At 30.9% G+C, this 27,292-nt stretch overlaps 9 protein-coding genes across 9 annotated transcripts; 2 read left to right on the top strand and 7 right to left on the bottom strand.

Moving 5' to 3' along the window:
- Positions 1-54: 54 nt before the first annotated feature.
- On the bottom strand, positions 55-3,975 carry BX663DRAFT_529215 (uncharacterized protein; the record flags this gene model as incomplete). The annotated part of the gene is made up of 7 exons (XM_051530226.1): positions 55-357; positions 435-825; positions 1,073-1,208; positions 1,273-1,400; positions 1,475-1,736; positions 1,761-2,072; positions 2,142-3,975. The coding sequence occupies 7 exons, from the start codon at positions 3,973-3,975 to the stop codon at positions 55-57; spliced, it is 3,366 nt and encodes a 1,121-aa protein (XP_051386476.1).
- Positions 3,976-6,750: 2,775 nt separating this feature from the next.
- BX663DRAFT_195133 (26S proteasome regulatory complex ATPase RPT5) lies at positions 6,751-8,343 on the bottom strand. Its single transcript, XM_051521720.1, has 4 exons — positions 8,055-8,343; positions 7,877-7,981; positions 6,883-7,818; positions 6,751-6,768 (listed from the first exon to the last, which is right to left on the bottom strand). Exons 1-3 carry the CDS (start codon positions 8,307-8,309, stop codon positions 6,889-6,891), a joined length of 1,290 nt encoding a protein of 429 aa, XP_051386475.1. The 5' UTR covers positions 8,310-8,343; the 3' UTR covers positions 6,751-6,768; positions 6,883-6,888.
- Positions 8,344-11,443: 3,100 nt separating this feature from the next.
- On the bottom strand, positions 11,444-12,307 carry BX663DRAFT_496663 (uncharacterized protein). The gene has a single exon (XM_051525799.1). It carries the CDS (start codon positions 12,279-12,281, stop codon positions 11,733-11,735), a length of 549 nt encoding a protein of 182 aa, XP_051386474.1. The 5' UTR covers positions 12,282-12,307; the 3' UTR covers positions 11,444-11,732.
- A 4-nt stretch (positions 12,308-12,311) lies between these two features.
- On the bottom strand, positions 12,312-14,242 carry BX663DRAFT_496661 (nucleoside transporter-domain-containing protein). Its single transcript, XM_051525798.1, has 6 exons — positions 14,028-14,242; positions 13,925-13,967; positions 13,707-13,846; positions 13,421-13,638; positions 13,284-13,291; positions 12,312-13,200 (listed from the first exon to the last, which is right to left on the bottom strand). Exons 1-6 carry the CDS (start codon positions 14,157-14,159, stop codon positions 12,347-12,349), a joined length of 1,395 nt encoding a protein of 464 aa, XP_051386473.1. The 5' UTR covers positions 14,160-14,242; the 3' UTR covers positions 12,312-12,346.
- An 874-nt stretch (positions 14,243-15,116) lies between these two features.
- On the top strand, positions 15,117-17,174 carry BX663DRAFT_496653 (pyridoxal phosphate-dependent transferase). The gene is made up of 5 exons (XM_051525797.1): positions 15,117-15,403; positions 15,467-15,504; positions 15,566-15,697; positions 15,786-15,899; positions 15,966-17,174. Exons 1-5 carry the CDS (start codon positions 15,349-15,351, stop codon positions 16,908-16,910), a joined length of 1,284 nt encoding a protein of 427 aa, XP_051386472.1. The 5' UTR covers positions 15,117-15,348; the 3' UTR covers positions 16,911-17,174.
- Positions 17,175-17,621: 447 nt separating this feature from the next.
- On the bottom strand, positions 17,622-18,046 carry BX663DRAFT_496650 (uncharacterized protein; the record flags this gene model as incomplete). Its single annotated transcript, XM_051525796.1, has 1 exon — positions 17,622-18,046. A coding segment is annotated over exon 1 (161 nt), but the record flags the coding sequence as incomplete, so codon positions are not given.
- Positions 18,047-19,039: 993 nt separating this feature from the next.
- BX663DRAFT_427359 (amino acid permease-domain-containing protein) lies at positions 19,040-21,089 on the top strand (the record flags this gene model as incomplete). Its single annotated transcript, XM_051522612.1, has 4 exons — positions 19,040-19,439; positions 19,541-19,889; positions 19,968-20,162; positions 20,231-21,089. 4 exons carry the CDS (start codon positions 19,040-19,042, stop codon positions 21,087-21,089), a joined length of 1,803 nt encoding a protein of 600 aa, XP_051386470.1.
- A 522-nt stretch (positions 21,090-21,611) lies between these two features.
- Positions 21,612-24,735, bottom strand: BX663DRAFT_496648 (uncharacterized protein). The gene has a single exon (XM_051525795.1). The coding sequence runs from the start codon at positions 24,530-24,532 to the stop codon at positions 21,662-21,664; it is 2,871 nt and encodes a 956-aa protein (XP_051386469.1). The 5' UTR covers positions 24,533-24,735; the 3' UTR covers positions 21,612-21,661.
- On the bottom strand, positions 24,588-26,697 carry BX663DRAFT_496645 (HAD-like domain-containing protein). The gene is made up of 10 exons (XM_051525794.1): positions 26,470-26,697; positions 26,377-26,405; positions 26,280-26,318; positions 26,125-26,212; positions 25,916-26,037; positions 25,751-25,853; positions 25,625-25,688; positions 25,444-25,553; positions 25,367-25,375; positions 24,588-25,295 (listed from the first exon to the last, which is right to left on the bottom strand). Exons 1-10 carry the CDS (start codon positions 26,602-26,604, stop codon positions 24,894-24,896), a joined length of 1,101 nt encoding a protein of 366 aa, XP_051386468.1. The 5' UTR covers positions 26,605-26,697; the 3' UTR covers positions 24,588-24,893.
- Positions 26,698-27,292: the final 595 nt, after the last annotated feature.

Raw genomic sequence — 27,292 nt, 5'->3', positions numbered from 1 at the left:
AATAATAATAATAATAAAAAAGAGAAACTTTAATAAAAATTTACAAAATTTAATTTAAGGATAATTTTCAAAATCATCTATTTTTTTTACAAGCTCTGCATAATCACTTTCACCAACAATGTATCGAACCAATTTAGAAAGATACTCTAATTCATCAATTATTTCTCCCGTGGAACAGGCCATAGCAAACCATGTAAGATTACGAAATCGAGTCCAGTTTACCTTCTGCTGGTTTGCACGACGACTTTCAAGTAGTTTCATTCGAATCGTTCGTGCAGAAGGCATATAAATCGGTAAAGGAGTTTTGGATCTTAAAGAAGATGCCAATAAATGAAAACTAAGTAAAATCGAAGCAGTCTTTTATAGGGGGAAAAAAAAAGGAAGGGAGAGGGTTAATATGATAGGCTACTATTATCCCATTAGAAATACATTACCAAATCTCTTCTATCTGCGTGATATGCTTTTTCACAAATATCACGTTTTACTTCAAGTGGCATTTGAAGTAAGGCAGTTCGAATACTCAATAAGCGGTCTAGGATATTTCTTACAGATACAATCATTTCCTTGTAGAACAATTTTGGAAAGGGACCTCGAAAACGGGGTTCATGATCTGTAAGCTCTAATAGAACTGAGCATGTATCAATGGCTGATTGGATTCTATTTTCCAATTTTATACTTTTTGTTATTTCTTCATCATTAGGTAATGTATAAGGATTATGATATAGGAAGGTGCCTATAACATAGGTATAATAGTCCTCCAATTGAATTAAACAGCTTGCAAGTGATTTACGAACCATATTTCGAGCAACAAATGGCCAAACCAAACTAAAATTAAAAAAAAAAAAAAGATAGATTAAATCAGCAACGTCCTCTTTTTCCTTTTATTTTTTTTTCTTTTTCTTTCAAACTTACGAATTTAAAAGAAGAGCAACGCATATACCCACAATTAATGTAACAGTTCGTTTCCTATATACATATATATATGTATATATATTTATGTATATAAATGTATAAATAAAATATATGAATTAAATGATTTGCTATAATTATATTTCTATCTACAACAACTTACCATACAGTAGCTGCAAAGGTTTCTCCTGGAGTAGGAAATGCGTATCTACTCAACGCAACAACCATATAAGTAACCAAAGTTACAATACCTACTTTATTATAAGTGCTTCCTAAATGAATATAAAAGAATGGAATAGCTAAAAAAAAAAAAAAAAAAATGAGACATAGCAAGCTTTTATTATTATTGTTAATATTATTTACCAAGTAAAACAGCAAAAAGACCCAAAAGATATGGACTACCTCCTCCTGCTTCCAAAGCTGCCCAGCCTACAAATGCACCTACCAATGTGCCTACAATACGCCAAATACTGGCTTGTAAAGTACCACCACTATATAAACAGAGATTAATTTTTTTTTCTCTCTTTCTCTTTCTCCTTCTTCATAATTTTATACATGTAGTTACCTTGTTGGATTCATAATAGCAATAACCGTTAAAGCAGCCCATTGTCCTCTTACATTATAATACCAACTTGATGACTCTGGTATAAAAGCTGGGAGACATAATAGCAACACAGCAATAGCCATCTTTAGTGCAAATTTAAATTCATATCGACGAAGGTATTGAAGACGAAGCCAAATTCCATATCGAATATGTAACATGATTGGCGTCTTGATCTTTTCTTCTCTCTTTTGTTGTGCTGTTAATTCAGAGTCTTCATCTGTTTCTATATAATATTGCGGTATTTTACTTTTTTTATTTTGTTCATTATTTTTATTTAATGATAGTGATGGAGGCGATAATGATTCATCTTTTCTGCGAAGGTATGGTGATTTTTGTCTACGATAATTTACTAAAATGGGAGAAGAGTTATTGTCCTCTGCTTCTTCTGCAATGGCCTTTTCTGATATATTTATACGGGGTAACTTTTTAGCTAAAGAGGAACGGTGACTTAAAGTTCGCTTCAGACTATTATTAGTTTGAATTCTTTGAAGTTGATTATATTCATCTTTTACTTCATTTTTCGTTGGTTCATCTTTTGGTATATGAGATGTCAATACAGCTATAAATAAAAATACAGTAAATAAAGGTGTATATATATATATATATATATTTATATATATATATTTACCAGAAGTATAACCCCCCTTATCACGCGTACTTTGATGATTACTGCCTCTTGCCCATTTCTGCCATTTCTTTTGTTTAAATATAGGAAAATAAAAATGCTTCCTTCTCTTTCCAACTAAACTGCCCTTTCGTGAATTCAAACGTAATTCATCCATTTGAATCGCCATTTCCTGAAGTTCAGTCGCGACTTCACGCATTGTAAAGATAAAGAAAAAGACCAAAAAGAGTTCCTGGCGCATTCCCAAGTCTAATGTGTTATTAAGACCAGACTGCGCCTTCTTGATCTCATACAATGCATGCATTCGATCTCTTTCCGAGTTATCAAAATGAGTAATAGCTAAACGGATATTCTGAGAGCAGTTACATTTTTCATTCCCTTTATGTCGCTTTACAGATCGTTTGATACTTTCTTCATTACGGATATCCCTTTGATTGCCTATTCGAAATGTATGCTGCAAGAAGGATTTCCAGGTTTGTCGAATCGAATCGTCATCATCAGGATCCATATCGAATTCATTTGCAATACTATCACAGATACATTCCAAAACAGTCGAACAATCCAGAGAGAGGTCCATCAGGGGATCACGTAGACCCTCTAAATAGGTAAGGAGAAGATGTCGATGATGATACTCTGTTTGCTTTTTTGATTTCTTAGGAGGCTTAGGCTTTGGTATGGATAGTCTTGGTAAATTCAAAAATGATTTAAAGGAACTGACCGATTTCTGATTGTGTTCAGTGTAATCCTCTTCTTCCCCTTCAACACGATCATCATCAGAATTATGAGTAGAACCAGGACGAGAGCTGGCTCTTGAGGTAGTTCGAGAGGAATATGCACTAATGTTATTAGCACTTAAATATGAATTGGTATGTTTATTATTACTATTATTATTATTACTACTACTACTATTATTATTATTATTATTCATAAAATCGTTTGTAGCACGTAATGCATTACGCAGTAAATTGAGGTCTTCTTCGCTATAGGATGGACGACTCAAAGAAGAACGATGTGTTTCCTCATTATCACTCATATCATAACTATGGCGTTGTGAGAATGAAGCCCTACCGCTTACATAGGATGATGTATCATCTTCATCTGTCATATCGGGATAATCCTTCATCTCTGCTTGTAATACTTCAATTGCACTCTCAAATAATTCACGCTCTATCTTTAAACAACTCCCAAGGATATTCAAATGTTTCGTCAGTCGATCAAGGGATTTCTGAATCTGACTCAACTGTTGAGGATGAACATAGGCATAAGAAATTTCATATTTTGCTTCATGATAAGCTGTTTTCACCTTTGTCATGCCCACTCGCATCTTGGAAGCAGCTTCATTGACGACTGATTCAGGTACAGAATCAGAATTAGGATCAAGAAAAAATTGCTTTGTGATTAAATGAAGCATATCTTGACTACTTGTGATAGTTTCTCTAAGGGCTCTACCTAAACCATCTACAGCCGTCTCTGGCCAAATAAGCAAGTTGACTAAAAGTGAGATTGCATGTCCTATAAGCAAGGGGATACCATAATTTAAGGGTAACTTGAAGGGGATGACGACGTAATGAAGGCCACGTGTCATAGTAAAGATCTGGATGATCATGAACTGTAACGAAAAAAAATGGAATTTCGGATAGATTTGACGCAGTATCTGTGACCAAAAGACGCCAACGAATAAGAAACAAGCATTAATTATATTCCCATTAGGATGTAATTCATGGTCCGAGTGGTGTAAGTTATAGGCAACAGAGGAGGCCAAACCTGCAAAGGACCAAAGAACAGCAATCACAACTCCCAAGACAGCTGTTACAGTTGCATCAAATTGAGCACCCATCGTACGCCCTGGATGACTAAAAAGCATACCAGTAGTGGCCAAGAAGGATGCAGGACCTATGGCCGCCGTGAGGGGTCGAATGAGACTAAATAAAGTCGATAAGAAATAGGCAATTGTACATTTCACTACTCGTCTGACAATTCGACTTGGGAATTTAGCATGAAGGTAATTAAGTAACCGTTCATTTCGAGTAGGTTGTGGTGATGATGTTGATGTTCCAATTTCTTCATCGATGGCTAAATTTTGATCTTGATGATTATAAAATCGTTTTTCTAAATCAGCTGGAAATTGTACAGTATTTCTAACTTTCTTTCTGGGTATATAGTTATTATCTTTTTCAGTATTATTTAACGTATCTTTTTCGTCTTTTAAAGTTGTATCTTCTTCCTGATTTGGCTCTCCTACAACAAACATATCTTGTAACCTTCTACGAGGTTCTTGTGGAGTTGGAGGGATGACTATAGTTGTTGCCGCAGGTATGACGACCGGATCGGGAAATCTATATTATCACAATAAGATTAATTTCTTTTCTCTTTTCTCTTTTTTTTTATCAGTTTCATATATATTTATCATTGGTCTTTTACCGTTTATTTGCCTTTGGGCTGTCATTCATTTATTTTAGTTTATTTTTATTTTGGAAAGAAAGAGAATAAAAATAAAAATAGTGCCAACTTGTTGATTAGACCATGCTTAGATAGATATATTTTTTTCTTAACCTAGTATTATCCAATCAAATAATCTTTTCTATAAAAAATTTTGCCTTTTTTGAAAATAATTTCTTCTCAGTGATACCCTCATTCAGCAAGGTTTCACATAGTTGAACAGTAATCATAGTCATTAGTAATTCTAGATCAAGATAATAAAACTGTCAATTTTATTAAAGCGGTCGCTGAGATTTTTTTTTTTTTATTTTCATTATGAATCAAAACTTTCAAGTATAAGTCAAATGAGATTTATTAACACTTTTTGTTTGTTTGTTCAAGCTATTAATCGAGTTTATTTAGAAGCCTGGGATCACCTTTCTTGTTACTGTTACTTGTGAAACAAATCAGAATTTATTAAAAAGTAAATGAAACAAAAGAGAGAGAGAGAGAGAGAGATAAAGAGAAATTACTTAAAACAATGTACAAAATAGTTACACGTGTAAGCTAATCAGAAAAGAATATATGAGGTGGTAGACAATATGGAGAAAAAATATTCTATCGCTGCTAAAGAAGTATATAATCAATAGTAAGCTATTCATTTATTTCTTCTTATTGTTACTATGAACGTCATTAGCTTTCCTTTGTTTTGTTTTTATAGTAAATAAGAATCTTTCACGTGATTTGTGAAAAAAAGAAATACGTAATGCACCAAAGAACGTGCAATGAAGTACATCCTATAATACAGGATATAATCAAAATTTAGTGAGGATATTATTGTTTCGATATACTACATTTTAGATGCTATAATAGCTTATACATATATCCAATAAAAAAAAATGTACATCTCTACTACCATTTTTTATTATCTTAAGTTTACAGATATTTTGACTATAGGCTGTGAATTTTATTTATCTGCTATTTCAACTCTTTTTTCCTTTATTCCCCACAAGTTTTATATGTATAGCTTGAATTACAAGCTTATAAAATGTAAATTACAGTTTAAAATAATAAAAGTTACATGGCAGTTATTTCAAATCATAAAAATATGTATTGTAATTATATAAATGAAATAAAGACTTTTTGTTATAAAAAAAAAAGTAGTTTTTTTTTTTAAATAGAATTGAATTTATTTAATTTCGCATTTCAATTAGTTCATGTAATGTGTTGATTTATTAATTTACTTTAATTTTGAAATGAACAAAAAAAAAAAAAAAAAAAAAAAGAAAAAAAAAACGCGTCTAAAGATACCGTCACTAATCATTACATAATCTTCCTACAAAAGTCAATGAACTGTATGGATCCATTTCCTGAGACGAAGGAATTTCACATCGTTCTGAACAATGCACCAATTAATAGGGCTGATGAGATTGCATAAACTATTTCAAAGAGAGAATACAGAAGTATGATATTTCTTGTAAAATATCAAATAAAAATAATAAAAAGACAAAAGAGACGTCAACGAGAGCAAACAATAGTTCTAAGGTCAATCACTTTATTTATGATGGGAGTATTTATAAGAATTGTTAAAGAAGTCTAAGATAAGATTCGAATCAAAAAAGTGTGGGTCACGACCGAATAAGATATGTTACAGATAATGAAATGCTAGAAGTTTTAATATTATTTGATAAAGTGGATCAAGAGAGTTTTTCAGGGGGAATCTAGATAGAATTCCTTGATCCGCTTGTTTAATCAAGAAATATGACATTATAAGTCAGCTCATGACAAGAAGGCATCTATCTCCCTCAGTATTTTCCCTAAGCTTAACCCGATCGAAAGTTTTTGATCCAGAAGAGAGAGCCATGTCAAGAAAGTGGAGTTTAATAGCACTGACTATCTGAAAAATGAGAGTAACTGAAACATCAAAAGAAGTAAGACCATCTACACTTAGGAGCAATATTAGTCAACGTTCTGTAAACAGATTTAACATCTGCGAATGAAGCCTCTTTAATATATTATATATCGATCGCTTTTTACTTTGATGTTAATTGTTGACACAAGTTGATACAATTAAAGAAAAGATGTTAATAATATACATGTATTTAAGCATGTATATAAATATATATTTATATGTGTATGTATATATATATTTATATGTGTATGTATATTTTTTAAAAAAAAAAGCACTTATTCCTTCTACTTCTCCTTCCTCCTTATTTTATTTATACTCGGTCAATATATACACTCAATGATGATAAATATATTATCAAGATTTTTTCTTTTATATACACAAAGCGATATTTTTTGTTTTTGTTTTTTATTTTACATGTAACTAAGCATAATATTGTAATGTCATCTTCTTCTTTGCCTGCACTTCTTGAATAGCTTCCATAAAATCTTCATGTGTAATTTCCACTGCACCTCTTCTAAGAGCCAACATACCACTTTCTACACAAACAGCTTTACATTGAGCACCATTGAATTCATCACAACATCTTGATAATTCTTCAAAGTTAACATCCTTACTAACGTTCATCTTTCTAGAATGAATTTGAAGGATACGTGCTCTTGCCTCTTCATTAGGAAGAGGGAATTCAATCTTACGATCTAAACGACCTGAACGTAATAATGCAGGATCTAAAATATCTATACGGTTGGTAGCTGCAATTACTTTAATGCGATCATCGGAAGAAAAACCATCCAATTGATTCAATAATTCTAACATAGTACGCTGAACTTCACGATCACCTGACTTATCTGAATCAAAACGTTTAGTACCAATAGCATCTAATTCATCAATAAAAATAATTGCTGGTGCCTTTTCCTTGGCTAACTCAAAAGCATCACGTACTAATTTAGCACCATCACCAATAAACATCTGAACCAATTGAGGACCGGCCAATTTAAGATAAGCAGAATTGGTCTGAGCAGCACATGCTCGAGCTAAAAGTGTTTTACCTGTACCAGGTGGACCATACATTAAAACACCCTTAGGAGGCTTAATTCCCAAATTTTTGAATCTATCAGCGTGTGTCATAGGTAATACAACAGCCTCAACCAATTCTTCAATTTGTTTGTCAAGACCACCAATGTCATTATAATCTTCTGTTGGTTTTTCATCTACCTCCATAGCTTTTACTCGTGAATCATATTCAGCAGGAAGTTTATCTAGAATTAAATAACTATCCTTATTTACACCAATTAAATCCCCTGGCTTTAATTCACTTGCATCCACTAAACCAATTAACGGTAAAAAGATAGTCTATTAACGAATATATAAGTATGAAGCATATTATTATAATTTATTGCTCATTTTATACCTGTCTTGTAGATGTTTTAATGACAGCACATTTTCCTTTAATTTGACTATCTAAATCGACATTACCACCTTCTGCATCATCTTCCTCAGGTTCAACGTCAAGCAACTATATAGAATGTCAATACAATATATATATATGTATATGTATATAATTTCTAAAGATGAAGAGACAAACTTACTTCAACAACATTACCAACAAGATAAGGTAATTGCTTATTCAATTTAATTTTTTCTTTATTATCTTTAATTCTTTCTTTCATAGCAGCTTGTTCGTGTTGAAGACGGACAATTTCTGATTTCATAACTTTAATATCATTTTCAAGTAAACGAGTTCTATTTGTGATTTCTTCAGGTGATAAACGAAGAATATCTTGTCCAATATCGTTGTCATTATTTTCGGATTCCCATAAAGATTTATCTTCTAACGTAGCCATCTTGTAATGTTGATTTTTTTTTTTAAAGAGAGAGAGAAAAAAAAAAAAAAAAAAAAAAAAGAGAGAAAGTGTATATTGCACAATAAATTACGTGTTGCTTTGTCTATTGTTAACAGTCACATTAATGATAAAAAAAAATAAAAAATAAAAAAAATAAACTTTAACGCGATTTGTGCATTGTTAACATTCGTCCGACCCCAGAATAGTTCCAGTTCATTCAAATGCTTTTAAATATATAAAATAAATCCAAGTGATTAGCCTTAAGACAATTAAATAAATAACAGATACCTTCAAATGCTAAAGCTTGTTTGGACAATATAAAAAAGAGAATATGTATGTAATTTGGAAGCATAAAAGAATATAGAAGATAAACAACAATGCGTGTATTATAAATGTCATTGTAAAAGGGATTTTTTTTTTAAGAAAATTTACTAAAAAAACTTTTATTATTAAACCAAGATATAAACAATACTACTATTATATAATACAAATAACATACTGTCATGTATGTAATGATGATATTGAAAGTGTAAGTTAAAATAAAACAAAATGAAGGGGTGGGTATATATGTATACACATGTTTATTCATTAGAATAGACATGAAGCATCACTTCTAGCTGTAGAACGAGACCTAATTTGAAGAAGGACAGCATAACCTTCTAAACTTCTTCTTCCATTGGTGATAGTATTTCGTTGTAAAATACGCTCTTGTTGTAAGTTCTGCTCTGATTCGGACAAGAACATACGACCCAAAGTGACAGGAAAGTCAGTTGATTCTTTCACAGCTTTTCGATCATATTCTTCTGAACTATGAGTAAAGAATACGGTATCCATGTTTTCAAATCGAACTGATTTTTCTGAACTTGTAGAGGAAATAGTAGAACTGGAGGAATCACGTCTCTTGAGGGGCATTGAAGTTTGTTTTATAAAATGATACCAACAACGACTAAGTGTGGAAGAAAAAATCATTCAACAAAAAAAACAAGTATTTATTTAATTTAAAAAAAAAAAAAAAAAAAATAATGAAAAAATCGTTCTACTTTTTTTTTTTTTTTTCCCATTTTATTCTTTTATAGAAAAAAAAAAAGGTTTAACAACTGAATCAGGAGACTTTTTTATTTTTGAAATTAAATTAAATGGGAAGAAAAATGGCGGGAAAGAAAGTTATTGTTCAAATAAATCGATTTTATAAATGTCAATGCAAACGTCTATTTTTTTCATTATTGAATATTAAACTTTTTATCATTAACTATGATCAAAAGGACCGTATCATCAAATTAAATAAAGAAAAATAGATAATGAAAATTGCTTGGAAAAAAAAAAGTAATAATTTAAATTAAATTGTTTTAAATTGCTTTTTCCCCCATTCAGTTACCTGCCAAGTTACAAATATTGCAGGGCAATAACAGTTATAAGAAATGAATTGATTCTAAATTTGTCCAAAGAATTAACTGGAAAAAAAAAAAAGCGGACTTTCAATATAATTTCATTGGTTTTATTTTTTTATTTTTATTTTTTGTCTATTGACGACAATGTCAAATTTTCAAACCGTGCCTTGTATCAACAAGACAGCAATTGATAAGTAGTGTTAGGATGAGCCTGAAACGTGATAGGACGAATAATAATAGTTGATCTCGTTTATTTGTATTGCAATACAATTGGAAAGGACAAGTCCAAGATGAGTAAATAGTTTTTAATTATGCCGAAATTATGAGCTGCGAGATGATTGGTCCTTATCGGTTGAGGTCTAATTACTGCCGTATTTATCTTTAGTTCTATTTTGTATTACCACATTATCATTTTTTGATATTCATAAAGGGTCTCAAGATGACTCCATTTCTTAATTTTTACCTTATTATCTAAACATGTATAACTAGATTCATACGTCAAATATCACAATTAACTCTATTGTAGCGTTATAAGTATCTTGATTTTTTTTTATATTCACCCACTAATATGCTGTAAAAAAAAAATATCACACTTATACGATTGCGGTATAAATAGAAAATCTGAAACTCGCTGGTCGAGCAGTTATATCTATGGAGTTTATACACGGCCTTCTATCAAGAAAGAATCCTGCAAAAATTCTATACCGGTATGTTCTACCATTAATAGGTAATGACATCATCATCTATTAAACCTAACCAGCAAATGAATGAGAGTACCAATTGACCAGATTGTGTGGCTAATGTGTATAAATGATACAAATATTCTTATTTGAACGCTTTTGGAGAAATAAAACCTCCTGAAGACATTATTAATTGATGACTTTAATCTAACTGCAAGGTTTATTTTGTAAAGACGCTATCAAAACGTTTAAACTAAAGTCAACAATAGGAATCCAAGTTGCTATTGGTAAGAGCATAATAAAACATAGGTATTTTTGATCAAGTACTTACTGTATATATTCTGTTAGATAACAAAAAAGGGCACTATTTTTGTAATGTCATGGTATTTCAATAAATTATATACTTTTACAGAGTTAATATATTTTGATATACCATAAAGACAAAGAAACCTCTTAAACATAATTAGACATATTAAGGTCCTACTATGTATCACTACCATCCACAACTTAATTTGTATTCATACAATGAACGATTTATCTCTTGCATTACTGCCTCGAAAATATCATGCTTAGTGGAAGGAAAAAAAAGATGTTCCTTGATACTCAATCATTAAAATCATTTAATTATACTTTTTTTTTTATTGTTGATTCTTCTTTCAGCTATTTAAAAGTAAATAGTCTTAAAATCCTTTTCAGCATAGTACTGGATAAAAAAAAATAATCATATAGGGTCTATCAATAAGCCTACCGAATGTGTAAACATTGGATCGATTAAAATATCTAAAGAAAATATGGTGAAGTTTTACTACCGACCTAAACCGATAAGGACCAATCATCTCGCAGCTCATAATTTCGGCATAATTAAAAACTATTTACTCATCTTGGACTTGTCCTTTCCAATTGTATTGCAATACAAATAAACGAGATCAACTATTATTATTCGTCCTATCACGTTTCAGGCTCATCCTAACACTACTTATCAATTGCTGTCTTGTTGATACAAGGCACGGTTTGAAAATTTGACATTGTCGTCAATAGACAAAAAATATAACCAATGAAATTATATTTTCCAACAACCTGTGAATTTTTTTTGGAAATCCTTGAAATTTATTTTTTAAAAGTCCATCTTTTAGCTATTTTTTTTTCCAGTCAGTCAATCCTGTTGAGCTCATTATGTTTCTTTTCTTTTTTAATTCCTCCACGTTTTTTAAAGAACTTCCCCACCAAATGTTGTAATTTATTAATGTGCTTATTGTTGGGATTAAATTTTATTAACGTATTTTTTTTTTTCAGTTTTTTCCACATAATTTTTTTTTTCTTTTTCCAGCAGTAAATAAATAAGTAATTGCAATTTTTCATGCTTCGTATTTTTTCTTTGGTCGAGGATAGATACGACGATGATCAAAAAAGGTTTTAAACGTATTCTTTATGACTGATATCATTTCTTTCTTGTTGTTGAAAAAGGGAACAAAAAGCTTCTTGTAATTAGGATATGTGAACTTTTGTGAGTGAAAGAAGTTGATGATAAAGGGCAATCTATGATGAGAAGAAATAGTAAAATGGGTAGAAGTTTGGCAAGCAGCCTCTACTGGATATCCGAAAGGGAAATGAGAATGGACTTGTTGTTGTATAGCATCATTGAAATAAAGAATAGGATCGTCATTAGATGATAAGAAAGCTGTTGCTGCTGCTGATAAATTCCCATTATTTGTTATTAATCCTTTTAAAAGAATGTCATCAGCAGAAGAAGAAGAGAGTAAACAGGATGTTTCAGGACTCCATAATTGAATTTTATTAATAAAAAATTCTTGATCAATTCCCATTTTCTTAAAGAAATAATAATAGAGAAAATAGATTGTTTGAATTAATAATAAATATTTATAATAAATACGTAAAAGATACATGATATATATAAATATTTATACATATATTTTTTGACAGTTCGTTTCAATATAAGAAAAAAATATGATTAAACCATCCATCTTGCAATAAAACTTAATGAGCCTCCAATAGCCAACCCAAGCACGAGCGAAAAGCTCATTAAACTGCCCACCATTGCCTTTTCTTTACCTTTCTTGATCGATTTTAATTGTGGTGCTGCCATCATAGCTAGACTACAGATCCATCCATTTGTAATGGCAAATAACCAAACCAAGATAAAATAGAATAAATCACTTTGAATAAGTACTGGTAATTTTCGAGATTCTGAAACGATTACATTACACAATAAAAAGAGGGGTATAAATACTGTACGCGATGCAGATAACATGACAAGATATTTCGTTTGACTAATGATAAAGTATTTGGAAACTGGCATCATACGACCTACCCAATCTCCAACGTTGAATAATAAAAAGTGGAATGCAACAAATATATCATCATTATAAAATCGTCCTTTATTAGTGCCTCTATGTATCGAATCTATAGCATCATTAGGTCTATGAATGGACTTGATAAGAGCTGTAATTGAAGGGAATAGCATAAGAGTAATAATAAATATATAGCCCACAGTAAATATCAATCCACTTGTTTTACGAATAACTGACATGATGCCAATAGGTGCTTCTTCTCTTAAAGGCTCTTCATCAAGATCCTCTTCAATTTCCTCTAATAAAGTGGATGCATTTGACTTCATTTGACTACGATAAAAGGGTAATCTGACTACCCATATACGTCCTATCAACGCTGCCAGAGTGATTATAAAAGCAGATAAAAAGTATAAAAATGCTGAACGACTAATAGAGGATTCATTGGGTATACTATCTGTACTTCCTGCAAGTGCGCTTAGAATAGATGAAATGGCTACTACAACACCTGCAATACCTATTATGTTATTTAAACATGTTAACAAGTCGTTTTACATAAACCTATATCTATATATATAATAACTAATCATTTGATCATGCCTTGACCGCTATACATATAAATATACATACATACCATATAAATAAACATATTTATATAAATAAATAAATAAAAAGATACAGACATAAATACGTATATATGCATATACATATTTATATATTTATATTTATAGTGTTACCTAAGTACTGCTTGCATATACATTGGTGGTAATTGACTTGCTTCACTAAATACAGCATTTTGGAAAAAGCTAGTAGTAACGCCTGTTATGACGATTAAAATCAAAATAAACCAAAAATAACCAATTCCTTCAATATGTGTTTCGACAGTAATTGCCAACATGCCAAATATAATTGTATTGATAAAGATAGATAAAAATGAATCGAAACTATATGAAGACTTTATACATTTATGTGTTTGCATTTTCTTTTCTTTATACAAGTATATATTTGTATGTATATATTTACCTTATTCTGCATATAAATTACGAAAACAAATGTTAAGAGATTTGTATTCGTGAAATTAGTCGAAAAGTAGTTTTGAAACGTTTCTTCATAAGGTGTTCCCGAGAATCTTTTAGCGAAATATTCAGAAGCTGTGATAAATACTAGATATATACAAGAGTTTTTTTTTTTTTTTTTATTTCATTCCTTTTCTTCACAATCAAATGTTTATTCATTAATACCATTCCAAGGTAACAACATGGCAACTCCATATATAAAAAAGATCTGTACATGTTTATATTAGAGAATGTCAATATTATATAAATATATAAAAGTTAAAAATACCCAATAAACCAAGTGATATTTGTCAAGAACATCTTCATCTTTAATCTGGTCTGAAGAACTACCTTCTGATAATAATCTTGTATTCTCATCTGAAGTTACTTTTATGAATCTTTGCTTTATTAATTTCAACATTCAATTTTATTAAATGAAACGAATAATAAAGAAATAGTAGCAATAATAATAATAATAAATGTCTAAAGTATTTATAATGTAGCTCTTTTTTTTTTTTTTTTTTTTTTTTTTTTTTTTTTTTGTAAAGAATGACTGATAAAACTACGAAACACGCATGATATATATTTATATATAAAAGATACACTTTATATCTTAATAAATGAAAACAAATAGACGTAATATTATATTTAACAAATATTGAATTCAAAATCGAGTATGATGGCAGTAATAGAGTGACTTTTACGATAAATAAACAATAAAGATATACTCTTAACAGGATCTACCTTAATCCAACTAGCAATTATTTATATGCTTTGTAAACTACTTCTTTCTTCTTTCTCCCTGTGACGTCAAGTAGGGTCAACTTGGCTTATCATCAGACGGTAGACATCATTGTGAGTCTCCACTAACTATTGTTGTACATATGAATTAAAGTACCGTTTAAGAAGATAGAAGAAGTAACAAGAGGATTGGAATATGCTTGTTCCAGTTATATTATTTCCCATAATGACTTTATTTATTTATTTATAAAGTAAACATTATTATTGTGAGAAAAAAAAACCCTAATTTGAATAACAGCTTTACTCCGAGGAAACGGAAGAAATTGATTTCGGTTTTATTAAATAGACATCCATATTCTAGATTAGCAGGGCGTATATCATTGTCATATAGATCGATACATCTAGACTCTATTATTCAGTTTTTTATGCTATTAAAGAAAAAGACTCGTAACTATTAAAGAAAAAAAAAAGAACTCCTCCCTTTTTTATGAATAGATTCATATTTGAATTATCCGTCTATCAAAAAAAAAAAAAAGTAGATTATCTTTAAAAGAAAGTCACACACTTCTTTTAGTTGTTGTTGTTGTTGTTTTTTTTTTTTCTCTCTTTGTGCCTTGATCATGTATGACTCATTTTTTATAGAAACGTTATTTGAAAAGAAAAAAGAAAAAAAAAAGAGGAAACATTTTATACGCACAATATACACACTTTACCTTAATACATGTCATTTTTATAGTTACGAGTTGAAATGATTCGATAAAATTCAATTTTTAAGTTGAGACTGAAAATAAATAATAGATATAAATATCAACTGTCAATTGTTATTTTGAACTTCTCTTCTTTGTACTAATTAAAGAAAAAAAAAAACGATGGATTATTCAAAGCATATTAGTGAACGTAGTAAAGCCAGAAACCCTTCTGCAAGTATGTTAATTTTTTTTATTTATTTATTTTGTTTATAAGGATATTTATTCAATTTACTACTAGTTCGTGCATTAATGCCATATTTGAATAGGAAGGATATGGTAAGCTATTTTTTCATAGAAATAATTCAAGATTCTTCTATACTGATGACTTGATTTATAGATTTCACTTGGTGCTGGACAACCTAATATCGCTACTTTCCCTTTTGCTGGCTTAACAATTACATTGAAAACAGGTGAAAAGATTGAGATGGATAATAATTTATTTAATCGAGCCTTGTCTTATGATTTGTCTGTAAGTATTTCCTTTTTTTTTGTTTATTCTTTTTCCCCTTATGAGTATTTAATATAAATATATATACAAATATATATATACTGTTTAGAATGGTCAACCTCTGTTGAATGAATGGTTATGTGAACTTCAAAGAAAAGAGCATAAACCTCATGTTGATTTTGCTCTTTCTATAGGTTCTGGCTCTCAAGATCTTTTAACAAAGGTAATATAATATAATCTATAGATATATCATTATCTAACAATAGGTCTCATAATATTATAAATAAAGGCACTTGAAATGATGATCAATGATGGTGATTCAGTCCTAGTAGAAACACCTACTTATACAGGTGTTTTATCCTTTCTTGAAACCTTAAACTGTGATCTTGCAGATGTAGCTACAGATGAATATGGTATCATCCCTGAATCTTTGGAAAATATGCTTGCTAATTGGCCAGAGAGTAATCCTAGTGGTAAGAAAGATCAGCCTAGACCTCACTGTCTTTATACAGTCCCTAGTGGTGGTAACCCTACTGGTATCTCTGCTACCTTGGAACGAAAGCAAGCTGTATATAAGATTTGTTCTAAATATGATATCATCATCCTTGAAGATGATGCTTATTATTATTTACAGTTCACTGAAAATCGAACCCCCTCTTATTTCTCTATGGATCTAGACGGTCGCGTCTTACGTTGTGATAGTATGAGTAAAATTTTATCATCAGGTCTTCGATTAGGTTGGATTACCGGTCCTAAACCTTTAATTGAACGTATCAATATGCATACAATGGTAACTAACCTTCAGCCCTCTGGTCTACCTCAGGCTATCACATATACTCTTTTAGAGAAATGGGGACACGAGGGCTTCTTCCTTCATGTAAACCGTGTTGCTGATTTCTATCGTGAAAAGAGGGATCAATTTATTGAATGTTTGAACCGTCAATTAAAGGGACGTGCTGAATGGATTGTACCTAATGCTGGCATGTTTGTTTGGCTTCGTTTATTGGGTGGTATTACTGATTCTTATGATTTGGTCATGACAAAGGCTTTAAAAGAAAATGTCCTTGCTATTCCTGGTATTGCATTTATGCCACATAAAACTAAAAATGAATATATCCGTGTCTCTTATAGTAATGTGACTAAAGAAGATATGGCTGAAGCTGTTCGTAGATTGGCTCTTGTTATTGATAGAGAAGCTGCCCTGAATGATGTTAAAATTAATAGTGATCTTTAAATAGACTTTTTTTTTTCTATTTTCCTCCCTCTTAAACTCCAAATATTGTAATTATATTCATATACTTTCTTTTGAAAAAAAAAACCTGTACTTATTTTAAAGTATACTTTACAACATATAATAAAAGTCTATTATTTAATATTAATAATTCATTCTAATCTATCTCATAAATTAACATAACTCAGCATAGTTATGTCACTTTTCATAAACTGTTATTAGAAATAGTAGTAATAATCAAGATGGTGTCAATACTGTATAACTACTATTATTTTATAATATTTATAATAAATAGCTTAAATTCTGTATTATTTTATACCAAGTGCTTCCCCCCAATGATACCAAGATATTACTTATATTGTATTACTGTAAGACACAATAAAGTTGTTATAGATACAAACAGACTAAAATAATCATTCTTTTTGAACATTATTGACCTTAGACAATATATTTATTAAAAAAAAAAAAAAAAAAAAAAAAAAAAAAAAAAAAAAAAAAAAAAAAAAAAAAAACTGATCTGTAAGTAAGAATAGTGTTAATAAATAGTCTACTACTACTACTACTACTACTTTGATATAATTACATGGCTATAACTTGGTTATAATAAACATATGTGGGACGTGAATTATCCATATTTGGAAATTGATAGAAAACTTTATCTATCACATGCTACTACTATATTATTCTCTATCCTTAATTAGGTTTAAGTTTTTAAAAAAAAAATTAATCTAATAGTGATAAGCCACCATAGATCAAAATATTCAAGGAAAAAAAAAAAAGAAAGGTTTTTTATATCATAGAAAAGTAGTAGTTTTATTATCAAGTAATATGAATAAAAAGATGAGCAATGTGATAATGGAGAACATGGATATACAAATAATAACAGCATAAATGATGCATATGTTGTGCAACAATCTCTTTGGCTACTATTGAATATTTTGTTCACAAAAAAAAACAAACCATTATCATTTCTCACAATAAGAGATAATTGGCGTTTGATACACAACTTTTAAGGCTTTCTTTTTCTTATGAGAAAATATGTGAAAATAGTAGTACAACATAATACATATTTCAAGCTTCTTTATTGTCTCTTCTTGTCTTTCCTTTTATCATTTTCATGCATTAGAACGTACTACAAGTATAAATATTATGGCTATAAATGACGAATGATTTTTTTTTCTGACTTGTTTACATTAAATAAGGTACACCATATTATGCATTATATAGTAAGGAAGACATTTCTTTCAAAGTGAATGTTCAAATAATATAGACTTCATAGTAGATATAAGGAAGAGTAATTTTACATTAAATTTACACAGTATATAATGTTTTATCTTTCTTTATACTACTACAATGGATATAACTACTAGATTCTTCTATAAAGTAATTTAAAGACATATGCAAGAATCATCATACGTGTTTTTTTTATTGTTAAATAAAAGATTGACAAAAATGATCTTTGGTAATTTTAGTAGTTTGAATTTCTTTATTATTATATAAACCCTAATAATATATAAATAGCTTATAATTATATAATGTGAGCAATAATACAAATAGCCGTTTATTTTGTACACTAATAATAGTGGTAATGTTGTTCATATTTGATTGACACATAATGCTTACAGCATATGACATAGATTATTTTAGTTTTAATTGGATAAAATACAGGAGACATAATCCAATGAAATAGGTCCCCCACAAAAAAAAAAAGAATGGTTTCATGTCTTACGAGATGAATTGTAGGACATTACCTCTTTTTTTTTCTTTCTTCTAGTATGCGCATGATCATGAAATAAATTCTTCAATTACCTTAAATGGTAAATATCTGCGTAAAGTGTATTACCCATTTTTATATGATATTATGAAGAGTGTATTTCAACGAAAAGTTTCACAAAGTCATACCCGTTTTTTTTTCTTAATGCTTAAAGATATGTGAGAGTTAATTGATAACTGGTGGTGTTTACATTTTATATCAAAATTATCTAAAATATATAAAAGAGCGGCTAGTCTATATAATCAGTTTTTTTTCTTTTGTTTTTTGTTTTTTGTTTTTGTTTTTTCTTTTCTCTTTTCTTTTTGCCTCTATCTCTCTTTTTTTTTCTTTTTTTTTTCTTATTTGTTTTAACTAAATAATGTCGGACGAAAAAACAGAAGATTTTACAACAAAAGGCATTCATACTATTACTAGCACTTCTAATATATCTTCAGAAGGACATCAAAAAGATGGGCAATTTTTTCGGTCTGTAGCTGAACGTTATACTAAAGTGGATCCATCTTCCTATTTACGACAGGAGAATGAATCAAGTTCAAAATATTGGTTTCGTCGTCTTGGTCAGATTAAACCTGTTGAATTACTATGGGGGGATGCTGAAAATTCTGAATTACGACGTGTTTTATCAGCTTTTCAACTTGTCTTTGTGGGTATTGGCGCTATTATTGGTACTGGTATTTTTGTACTTTCAGGTTTAGCCGCTGCTAAAAATGCAGGACCTGCCGTTACTATTTCTTTTTTGATTGCTGCTGTAGCTGCTGGTAAGTTTAAAATCTTTTGTGTGTGTGTGTGTGTGTGTTTATCGTTTATGAATACATATTTATATATTTATATTTTTTTTTCTTTCTTTCTTTCTTAAAAGCTTTTGCTGCACTGAGTTATTCTGAAATGGCTTCTATGATCCCTGTTGCTGGCTCTGCTTATACATATGCTTATGCTACAATGGGTGAATTTGTTGCTTGGATTATTGGTTGGGATTTGATTCTTGAATACATGGTAGGCGCTGCCACAGTAGGTGTAGGCTGGTCAGGTTACTTTGTAGAATTTTTTGAAATAGCTTCTAATGGTAAAATTATTTTTGGTGAAAATTGGACAAAGCCTACACTTGGATGGACAGAAAACCCTGCTTCTATTTATCGTACTGAAGGTCATTACTTTAATGTTCCCGGCTTTGTTATTATTATGCTTGTCACTATTATTTTATGTATGGGGTATGTATATGAATATATATATATATATATATATATATATTGTAGAAAGTAAATATGCTAATTTATAGAGTCCTATAGTATTCGTCAATCTGCTATATTTAATACAGTTGTTGTAACAATTAAGCTCGTTGTTATTCTTTTGTTTATCTTTGCTCTTTGTGGTTTTATGTACAAACCTAATTATGATCCTTATATTCCTCCCAATACATCGGGTGATTGGCATTTTTTCGGTGGCCCAGGCATTGTTGCTGCTGCTACTACTGTTTTCTTTAGGTAATTTAATAATAGATCTATTTGGACTAAACTAACTTTTCCACACGCACACACACACATATATATAGTTATATCGGTTTTGATGCTGTTACTACTGCCGCTCTTGAAGCTAAAAATCCTCAACGTGATCTTCCAATTGGTATTATTGGTAGTTTATCTGTCAGTACTATTCTTTACATTGCATTCTGTACTATCATGACAGGAGCAGCTAAATATACCGAACTTAATGTGCCTACACCTGTTTTAGTGGCTGTGAAGGCTGTTATGGATCGTACAGGAAAAGATTTCCGATGGCTTAATATCCTTGTTGCCCTCGGTGCCATCTGTGGTTTAACATCCGTCTTGTTGATCAACTTACTTGCTCAATCCCGTGTGCTTTACTCAATGGCTCAAGATGGTCTCCTACCTTCTGTATTTGCCAAGGTTCATCCCAAGTTTAAGACCCCCTGGGTGACAACGCTGACGGTAGGGTTCATCACCGCCGTTCTTTCTGCTATCCTCCCTGTTGATTTATTAGGAAACATGACATCCGTGGGTACCCTCTTGGCCTTCTTTGTCGTTCATGCCGGTGTCATCGTCATGAGATTCACTCGTCCTGAGGTCGAAAGACGTTTCAAGATCCCTGGTGGTAAATACCTCTCCCTGGTTTTCCCAACTCTAGGTATGGCCGTCTCAGTAGCGTTGATTGCTGTAGCTGAGGTCACTACCATCTGGCGTTTATTTGTCTGGATGGCAATTGGTTGGGTCATTTACTTTGCTTATAGTATTCGTCACTCTCAATTCAATCGAGATCCTGTGGGTCGATTTGCAATGGCTCATAAACAACTTCCTGCTCATGTTGAACATGATGAAAATGGCTATCAAGTGCAACAATTTGAGTACATTCCAGATGCTACCAGAAATGATCCAGCTGCTCAAAATGCTTAAAAAAATGTATATTCATATATACGATAAAAAACAAATCCAAAAAAAAAAATAGCTTTATATTTAATTTATAATAGGATATAATCATCTTTTACTTTTTTTTCCACCTTTTTTTTTAAGAAAAAAAGACAAACAAACAAACATACGCATAATATATTTCCATATATCTATTACATAAATAATTATCTTTTTCCTCTTCTCCCCCTTTTTATATATGTATATGAATATCTTATAATAATACATAACATAGTTAAAATAAAATATCATGTATACCAGAAAATAATGAGAGTCTTTGATGTATCCAATTTGGTTTTTTTTTTGTCATATATGTATATACTTTATAGTACAAAAGTGATTAACTTTTTATATACCTGTGTATGTTTACCTTCTTCATCAACACTTTTTGATAATGGATATATTACATTATTTTTTTTAAAAAAAAAGGTTTACTCTGTACAACTTGATGATAAAGAGTATTCTATTTATTATTATACACAGAGAGAGAGAGCGAAAACAAACAAACAAAAAAAAAAAAAAAAAGAGGTATCTATTGGTATACAAAAAATAGATATACATTACGTTATAATCTGCCGAAAATCCATCCACTGATATATTTTTGAAGCTGATTTATAATCATTCGCATTTAAAAAGGCTTTCATAAAGAGTTTATATGTGATTTGATCTGCTTTAGTGGATTCAGAAAATAACTCGACAAACGCGTATTTTTCATCTGAATATCTGATGTTCTCAGTGACTAAATCTAATAGTTGACAACAGAGGGATGAGTTTGATTCTGAGTGAAGTGATAGTTCCTTCTTCTTGTATGCTGAAGACTGAATTAAAGAACATGGATAACCAGTTGCCTTTTCAAATATTTCCCAAATCATATCACTTGTCAACGCATAATTCTCGGTACTCTTAAATCTCTCTAGCTCTGGCCATTTATTCTGATTTTTCAGTAAATGAGCATAAGATATAGATGAGGAATCAAGTTGTAAAAAGCTCTGTACAAATAAATTAAACGATACAATATCCAACTTGATTTTATCCATCTTCTTCAATTCCTTAACAAAATTTTCTACCTGTTCCCAATCTTTTTGATTGATCCAGCCTTTCAAGAGCGTATTTACAGTCCAAATATCAGGTTGTATTCCCGGCTTATTGGACATGTCCTTGAATATCTGGACAGCGGCATCCATATTATTACTGTTTACAAATGCCTTTATCAAAATATTATAGGTCACCAAATTAGGACTTATATCCATCTTAAGCATGCGTTGGAATGCTCTCTTTATCCTTGTTATATCAGGATATGGAAGTCGTGATGCATATCCATTTAAAAGTGAATTGTAAGAGGATAGGGTTGGAGGTTGTTTCCCCTTATGACATGCACCCAAGTATTGCTTACGATACTGCATATCTACCCAGGCTCTTTCTAATTTACGAATATCGTTGTTTTTCGTTGCACTATGTATCATGGCTCGATAAATAGAACTCATGCTACACCGTTTGCGACAGGATTCGTGTCCTCCCTCTCGTACCCATCGATAGAGTCTGTAGCTATCTTCACAATCACCTCGATCCCCTAATCCAATAATTACACGACTGATGCCCTCCGCATCTAGATGGACATGAAGATTGCATTCCATCATCTTTAACGATTTCACTATTTGTGATCCTGGGACTAAAGGGTGCCCATTTTTGGTTTTGAAATTTATCAAGTTGTTTACGATTCGTATGATGGTGTTAGGGGTGAACTTGATCTTTAGTCCTGACGTAAGCAATGCATCAGATGCTATGAAATTATTATCAGAGAAATAGGCCATTAATAATGACTTGACTAAACGACGATTCCTTTCAACTCTATCTGATCCAAATTGATTCTGTAACATTTTATAATGAATGATACATTCATTCCATTGCCCTCCTTCTAACCATCCCTCCATTAGGATCGCATAAGCATCTAAAACGTCGCAATTTGATTTCCGTAACCAGTTCCAGCCTTTTGCAATATCATCCTCTTTAACAAACCCATGAGCCATAGATACAAAGGACCCTTCATCTAACTCAACGCCACTTTCTTTCATATCCGAAACTACCCTCTGCGCTTGAGTCAAATTGGCCGAATCTTGAGTAAATACCTGAATAAATGTTTTATATACACTTGGATTGACTTTATTGTCAACTGAATCTTGTTGCCTTAACGTTTGATAGAGTTTCTTTATTTGATGAGTAGACAAATTGGATCCAAATAAACGTAAAAGGATTGAAATGGTCTCTGAATCAGGTTTCACATTTAACCTTTGCATACTTGCCAATATTGATTTTACTTCACCATAATTGGAATCAATCAGTGTCAAGATAAGATTACATGTCCTTGTAGTAGGCACGAAATGAGGCTGATTGCATAATAAGTTAAATAAAGTAAATAGCTGAGATGAGAGGACATCTTTGCTGCTTTGGTACTTTGTCTTGGCAATGATAAAGGATGACTTTTCAATATACGTCGATATAAATGTCTCAGCTGTTATAGGAGTAATTGGTGCATGCGGCAACTTTAACAGTTTAGAATAACTATCCCATAGTGACTGTGTGATTAGCGGAATAGCTTCACTATCCCAATCATCTAAAGATGGCACGATTCGGGTTAATTCTTCTGCGGCCCTGATGGCCATTTGTAAATGACTTTTCTTATTCGATGAACAATAAACAGGAACAAACTGAGCAAGACATTGTGATTTCTCTTTTGAATTGATGGTCGGATTACTTTTAATATCTCGGAGTATTCGAAATGCGGTTGCTGATATGCTGCAATTCAATACCGCTGACATATAAAGTGTATAAGCATTTGACTTTAACCGGTAATGTTGCTTGTATTCCTTGAATGTTAGGATTACCTTCTCCAAATTATCTAAATGACTATATGCTGTCATGGTGGATAAGTACATTGTAGGCGAAGGTTGTAGATTCATTGTTTTTGATTTTTCAAATGTGTGAACAATTTCGTTCCAATGAATAGAAGCATCCGGTGTGTCATGGGTTTGTTTGATAATCGTTGTTATCAATTGTTCAAAATGCTTAATAGTTGACATTTCTTTCGGTTCTGGATCTACTTGTTGTTGTTGTTGTGGATCGTCCTGTGACTTTGATGTATCCTGTTTATCTTTGTTTACTTTTGTAGTTTGATCTGTCAAAATAGAATGATCGTCTATAGAAGGTGAAGATGGTAATGCGGTAGAAGTTGTATATACACGAAGAAAAGTTGATGGTAAAATAAAAGACATTTCATGAAATGATGGTGTACAAAACGGAAAGTAGTGTGGTTTTCCTCGAATAAATGAATGAATTGGATATGAGCTGCTTCTCTCAAGTTGACGAATTCGTAAGGGTTTGATTACGCCTATTCGTCGTAACGATTGCAAAGACTCTTTCAACTGAATAGACATCTCTTCTTCGTTTCTTTCATGTATTTAAATTGTAAAAATAAAAATAAAACACACACACGCACAGTGAAGAAATCAACAAGCTTATTTAAGGAATTGTAGAGAGAAAGAGTGAGAGAGAGAGAGAGAGAGAGAGAAAATAGGCTTATTGAAGCTCACAGTTAGTAACAGCCCCCCTCTCGAATCTCCAATAGTTTTATCTTACCCCACGCTTTTTTTTTTCAAGTAGAGATTGAATATAGGGGTGTACCCAGGCTGACAAGAGGAAGACGAACAAACACTGTTTTCGGGAAATTTAACCATTTTTTTTTATTACACTAGGTGACGAAATATTTAAATAATTAATAGAAGCTTTTATTTTAATCTACATTATTTTTCTTTTCTCTTCTTCTAAAGCAATAATGTTTTCTACAGCTTCTTCTACATTTTCACATACCATTTTAGCAGGGAATTCTTTAGAATTTTCTTTACCAGAAAAAACACCTGTACGAACTAAAACGCTTGTCCAACCATAATTATTAGCGCCCTTAATATCTGCAGCAGGATTATCACCTATAGCATACACATTACGTTTCTGTTGTAGTTGTGAAGGATGAGTAGCCAAGGAATCAAGAATTTGTTCAGCATAACGGTAAGTTGTCGCGTGAGGTTTACCAAACGAAGTTGATTTTAATTCGTGACCTGTCAACTTTTTATATAAAGCTTCTAAGGCAACCTTGGAAGCTCCTTGACCTAATCTAGGTGCAGGAAAGTCTGTACTCCAGATCTATAATATAATATTAGTTGCATTTATATTAAGAATGAATGGAGAATTGAGATTCATTTCAAATATCTTACGAGATCATTCTTAAAAGAAAAGGAAAAAAAAAGTGATGAGTAACAAGAAGAAAGATAGGATAAAACTATATACTTACATTAGACCAATAAAGGGGAACATCTTGTACTGAATAGTCTTCTTTTCTTGTTCCAAGAATACCATCTTTTGAGCAAAGTACATCTAACATAAGTTGAAGATCTCTTCCCCCTTTTATATTTATTTATATGTGTATAGATTACATGTTAGTTGATGTCATAAGCACCTATTATCTTATTTACAATCAAAGGTATCATGAAATACCATAACAGCATGGACAGGTGTTTTTGAAAAATCAATAGCAGACTACGTAGAGTATTTAGAAAAAAGAAATAATCACTAAATTTTGGTTTACATGTGACTCTTACATCCGTTAACATAGACAAATCAGAGGTAGCTCTTGAATATGGCCAAGATGAACCATTCCAGTGCATAATATCATTGGGCACTACAGCTTCTTTAAAACCGTACCTAAAAAAAAGAAGAATAATGTTATCTCTTTATTCATATATATATATATACTATCTTATTACTCTTTAGCTACATCATAACAATCTCTCCTTTGGCCGCCAATAATTAAAACTCTCTTATCTTTATATTTATCTGCTAAACTTTTCATTGGGGAATGAGAAAGTATAACTTGTTTGGGATTAATCTTTATAAATACATGATGAGTAAATGAAAAAAAAAAAATAAAATAAAAAATAAAAAAACAAGACTTGCTAAATTGTTAATACTTTACCTTAACACCAACAAGTTCACTGATTTGTCTTGCCTTCTCTTCTTCAGTCATTCCTCCTCCATTTGTTAAAAGTACAAATGGTATGGTTCTATAGATTACTGCTAATTTAAGGTTTATTCTTTCTTTTTTTTTCCCACTATATAATATCTCCATACCTATTTGAAGCGTTATTACCGTTCAACAACTTTAAAGCACTATGAAATACATTATATCATCTAGTATAATTTATACAATGAAAAAAAAAAACTATACCGAGTTGCTTCGGGAATAGGACGTTTTCCCTAAAAGTTTTCATGATTAGTATGTGTCTATTGTATATATAAAATTGGATGACTCCATCTATACTTTAATTAAGACACCATCAATGTCAAAAGCAATTGCATAGTTAGGTTTATTAACTGTTGATATAGATCTAAAAAAGTTTTGGTGAAAAGCTTTTTTAATGACGAAAGAGGAAGATGCCCTTAAGACGTTTGTCATAATTTTCTAATAATAAGGTACAAGGAGGGAATAAGCTATTACTGCCAGCAGTAACAATATAGCGGTAGCAAAATTAGGCTGTTATTAAAAAAAAAAAAAAAAAAAAAAAAAAAAAAAAAAAAAAATATCTATAGACAATTAAAAATAGAATTGAGCAATCTGTAGCTTTCTTTTTTATTTTTAAAATTTGTAAACTTTGCATTCAGGGCATAAGCTTGATGTCTTGAATTTGTTAAATAAAACTTTTAAAAAATGCAGCTGTTCAGCTACTTAAAATTGTCTCTAAAAACCTCTTCTTTAAGTTCCTAGCTAAACAATTTGCCTAATTGTTTCTAATTTGCTATACCCGAAAATATGATTCTTTCGAATTAGCAATAATAATAGGTTTATCTTGATGAAAATAGACAGCAGCTTAATTATCTGATAGACAAGTTCAGTGCTCTTTTCTTGAAGGCTTCTTCAAACTCAATTGCTTTCCTTAACAATGTAATCTCTTCTTTGTTTATCGAAATTCTACAAGCACTACAAGTATATTACAGAGTATATTACAGAGTATATTACAGAGTATATTACAGAGTATATTATTAACTTTACCTCTAGTATATTCAAGTTTATATATATATATATAACAATATACTCAAGAATCTGTGAGTTAGATTAAAAAAAAAGGAAAAAGATATATAGTTTC

This window comes from Cokeromyces recurvatus, assembly GCF_025118155.1.
Source record: "Cokeromyces recurvatus strain NRRL 2243 chromosome Unknown BX663scaffold_3, whole genome shotgun sequence".
In the NCBI taxonomy this organism is placed as follows: Eukaryota; Fungi; Mucoromycota; class Mucoromycetes; order Mucorales; family Mucoraceae; genus Cokeromyces; species Cokeromyces recurvatus.
Note: the sequence above shows the minus strand (reverse complement) of the source record. Positions and strands in the feature narration are given on the sequence as shown.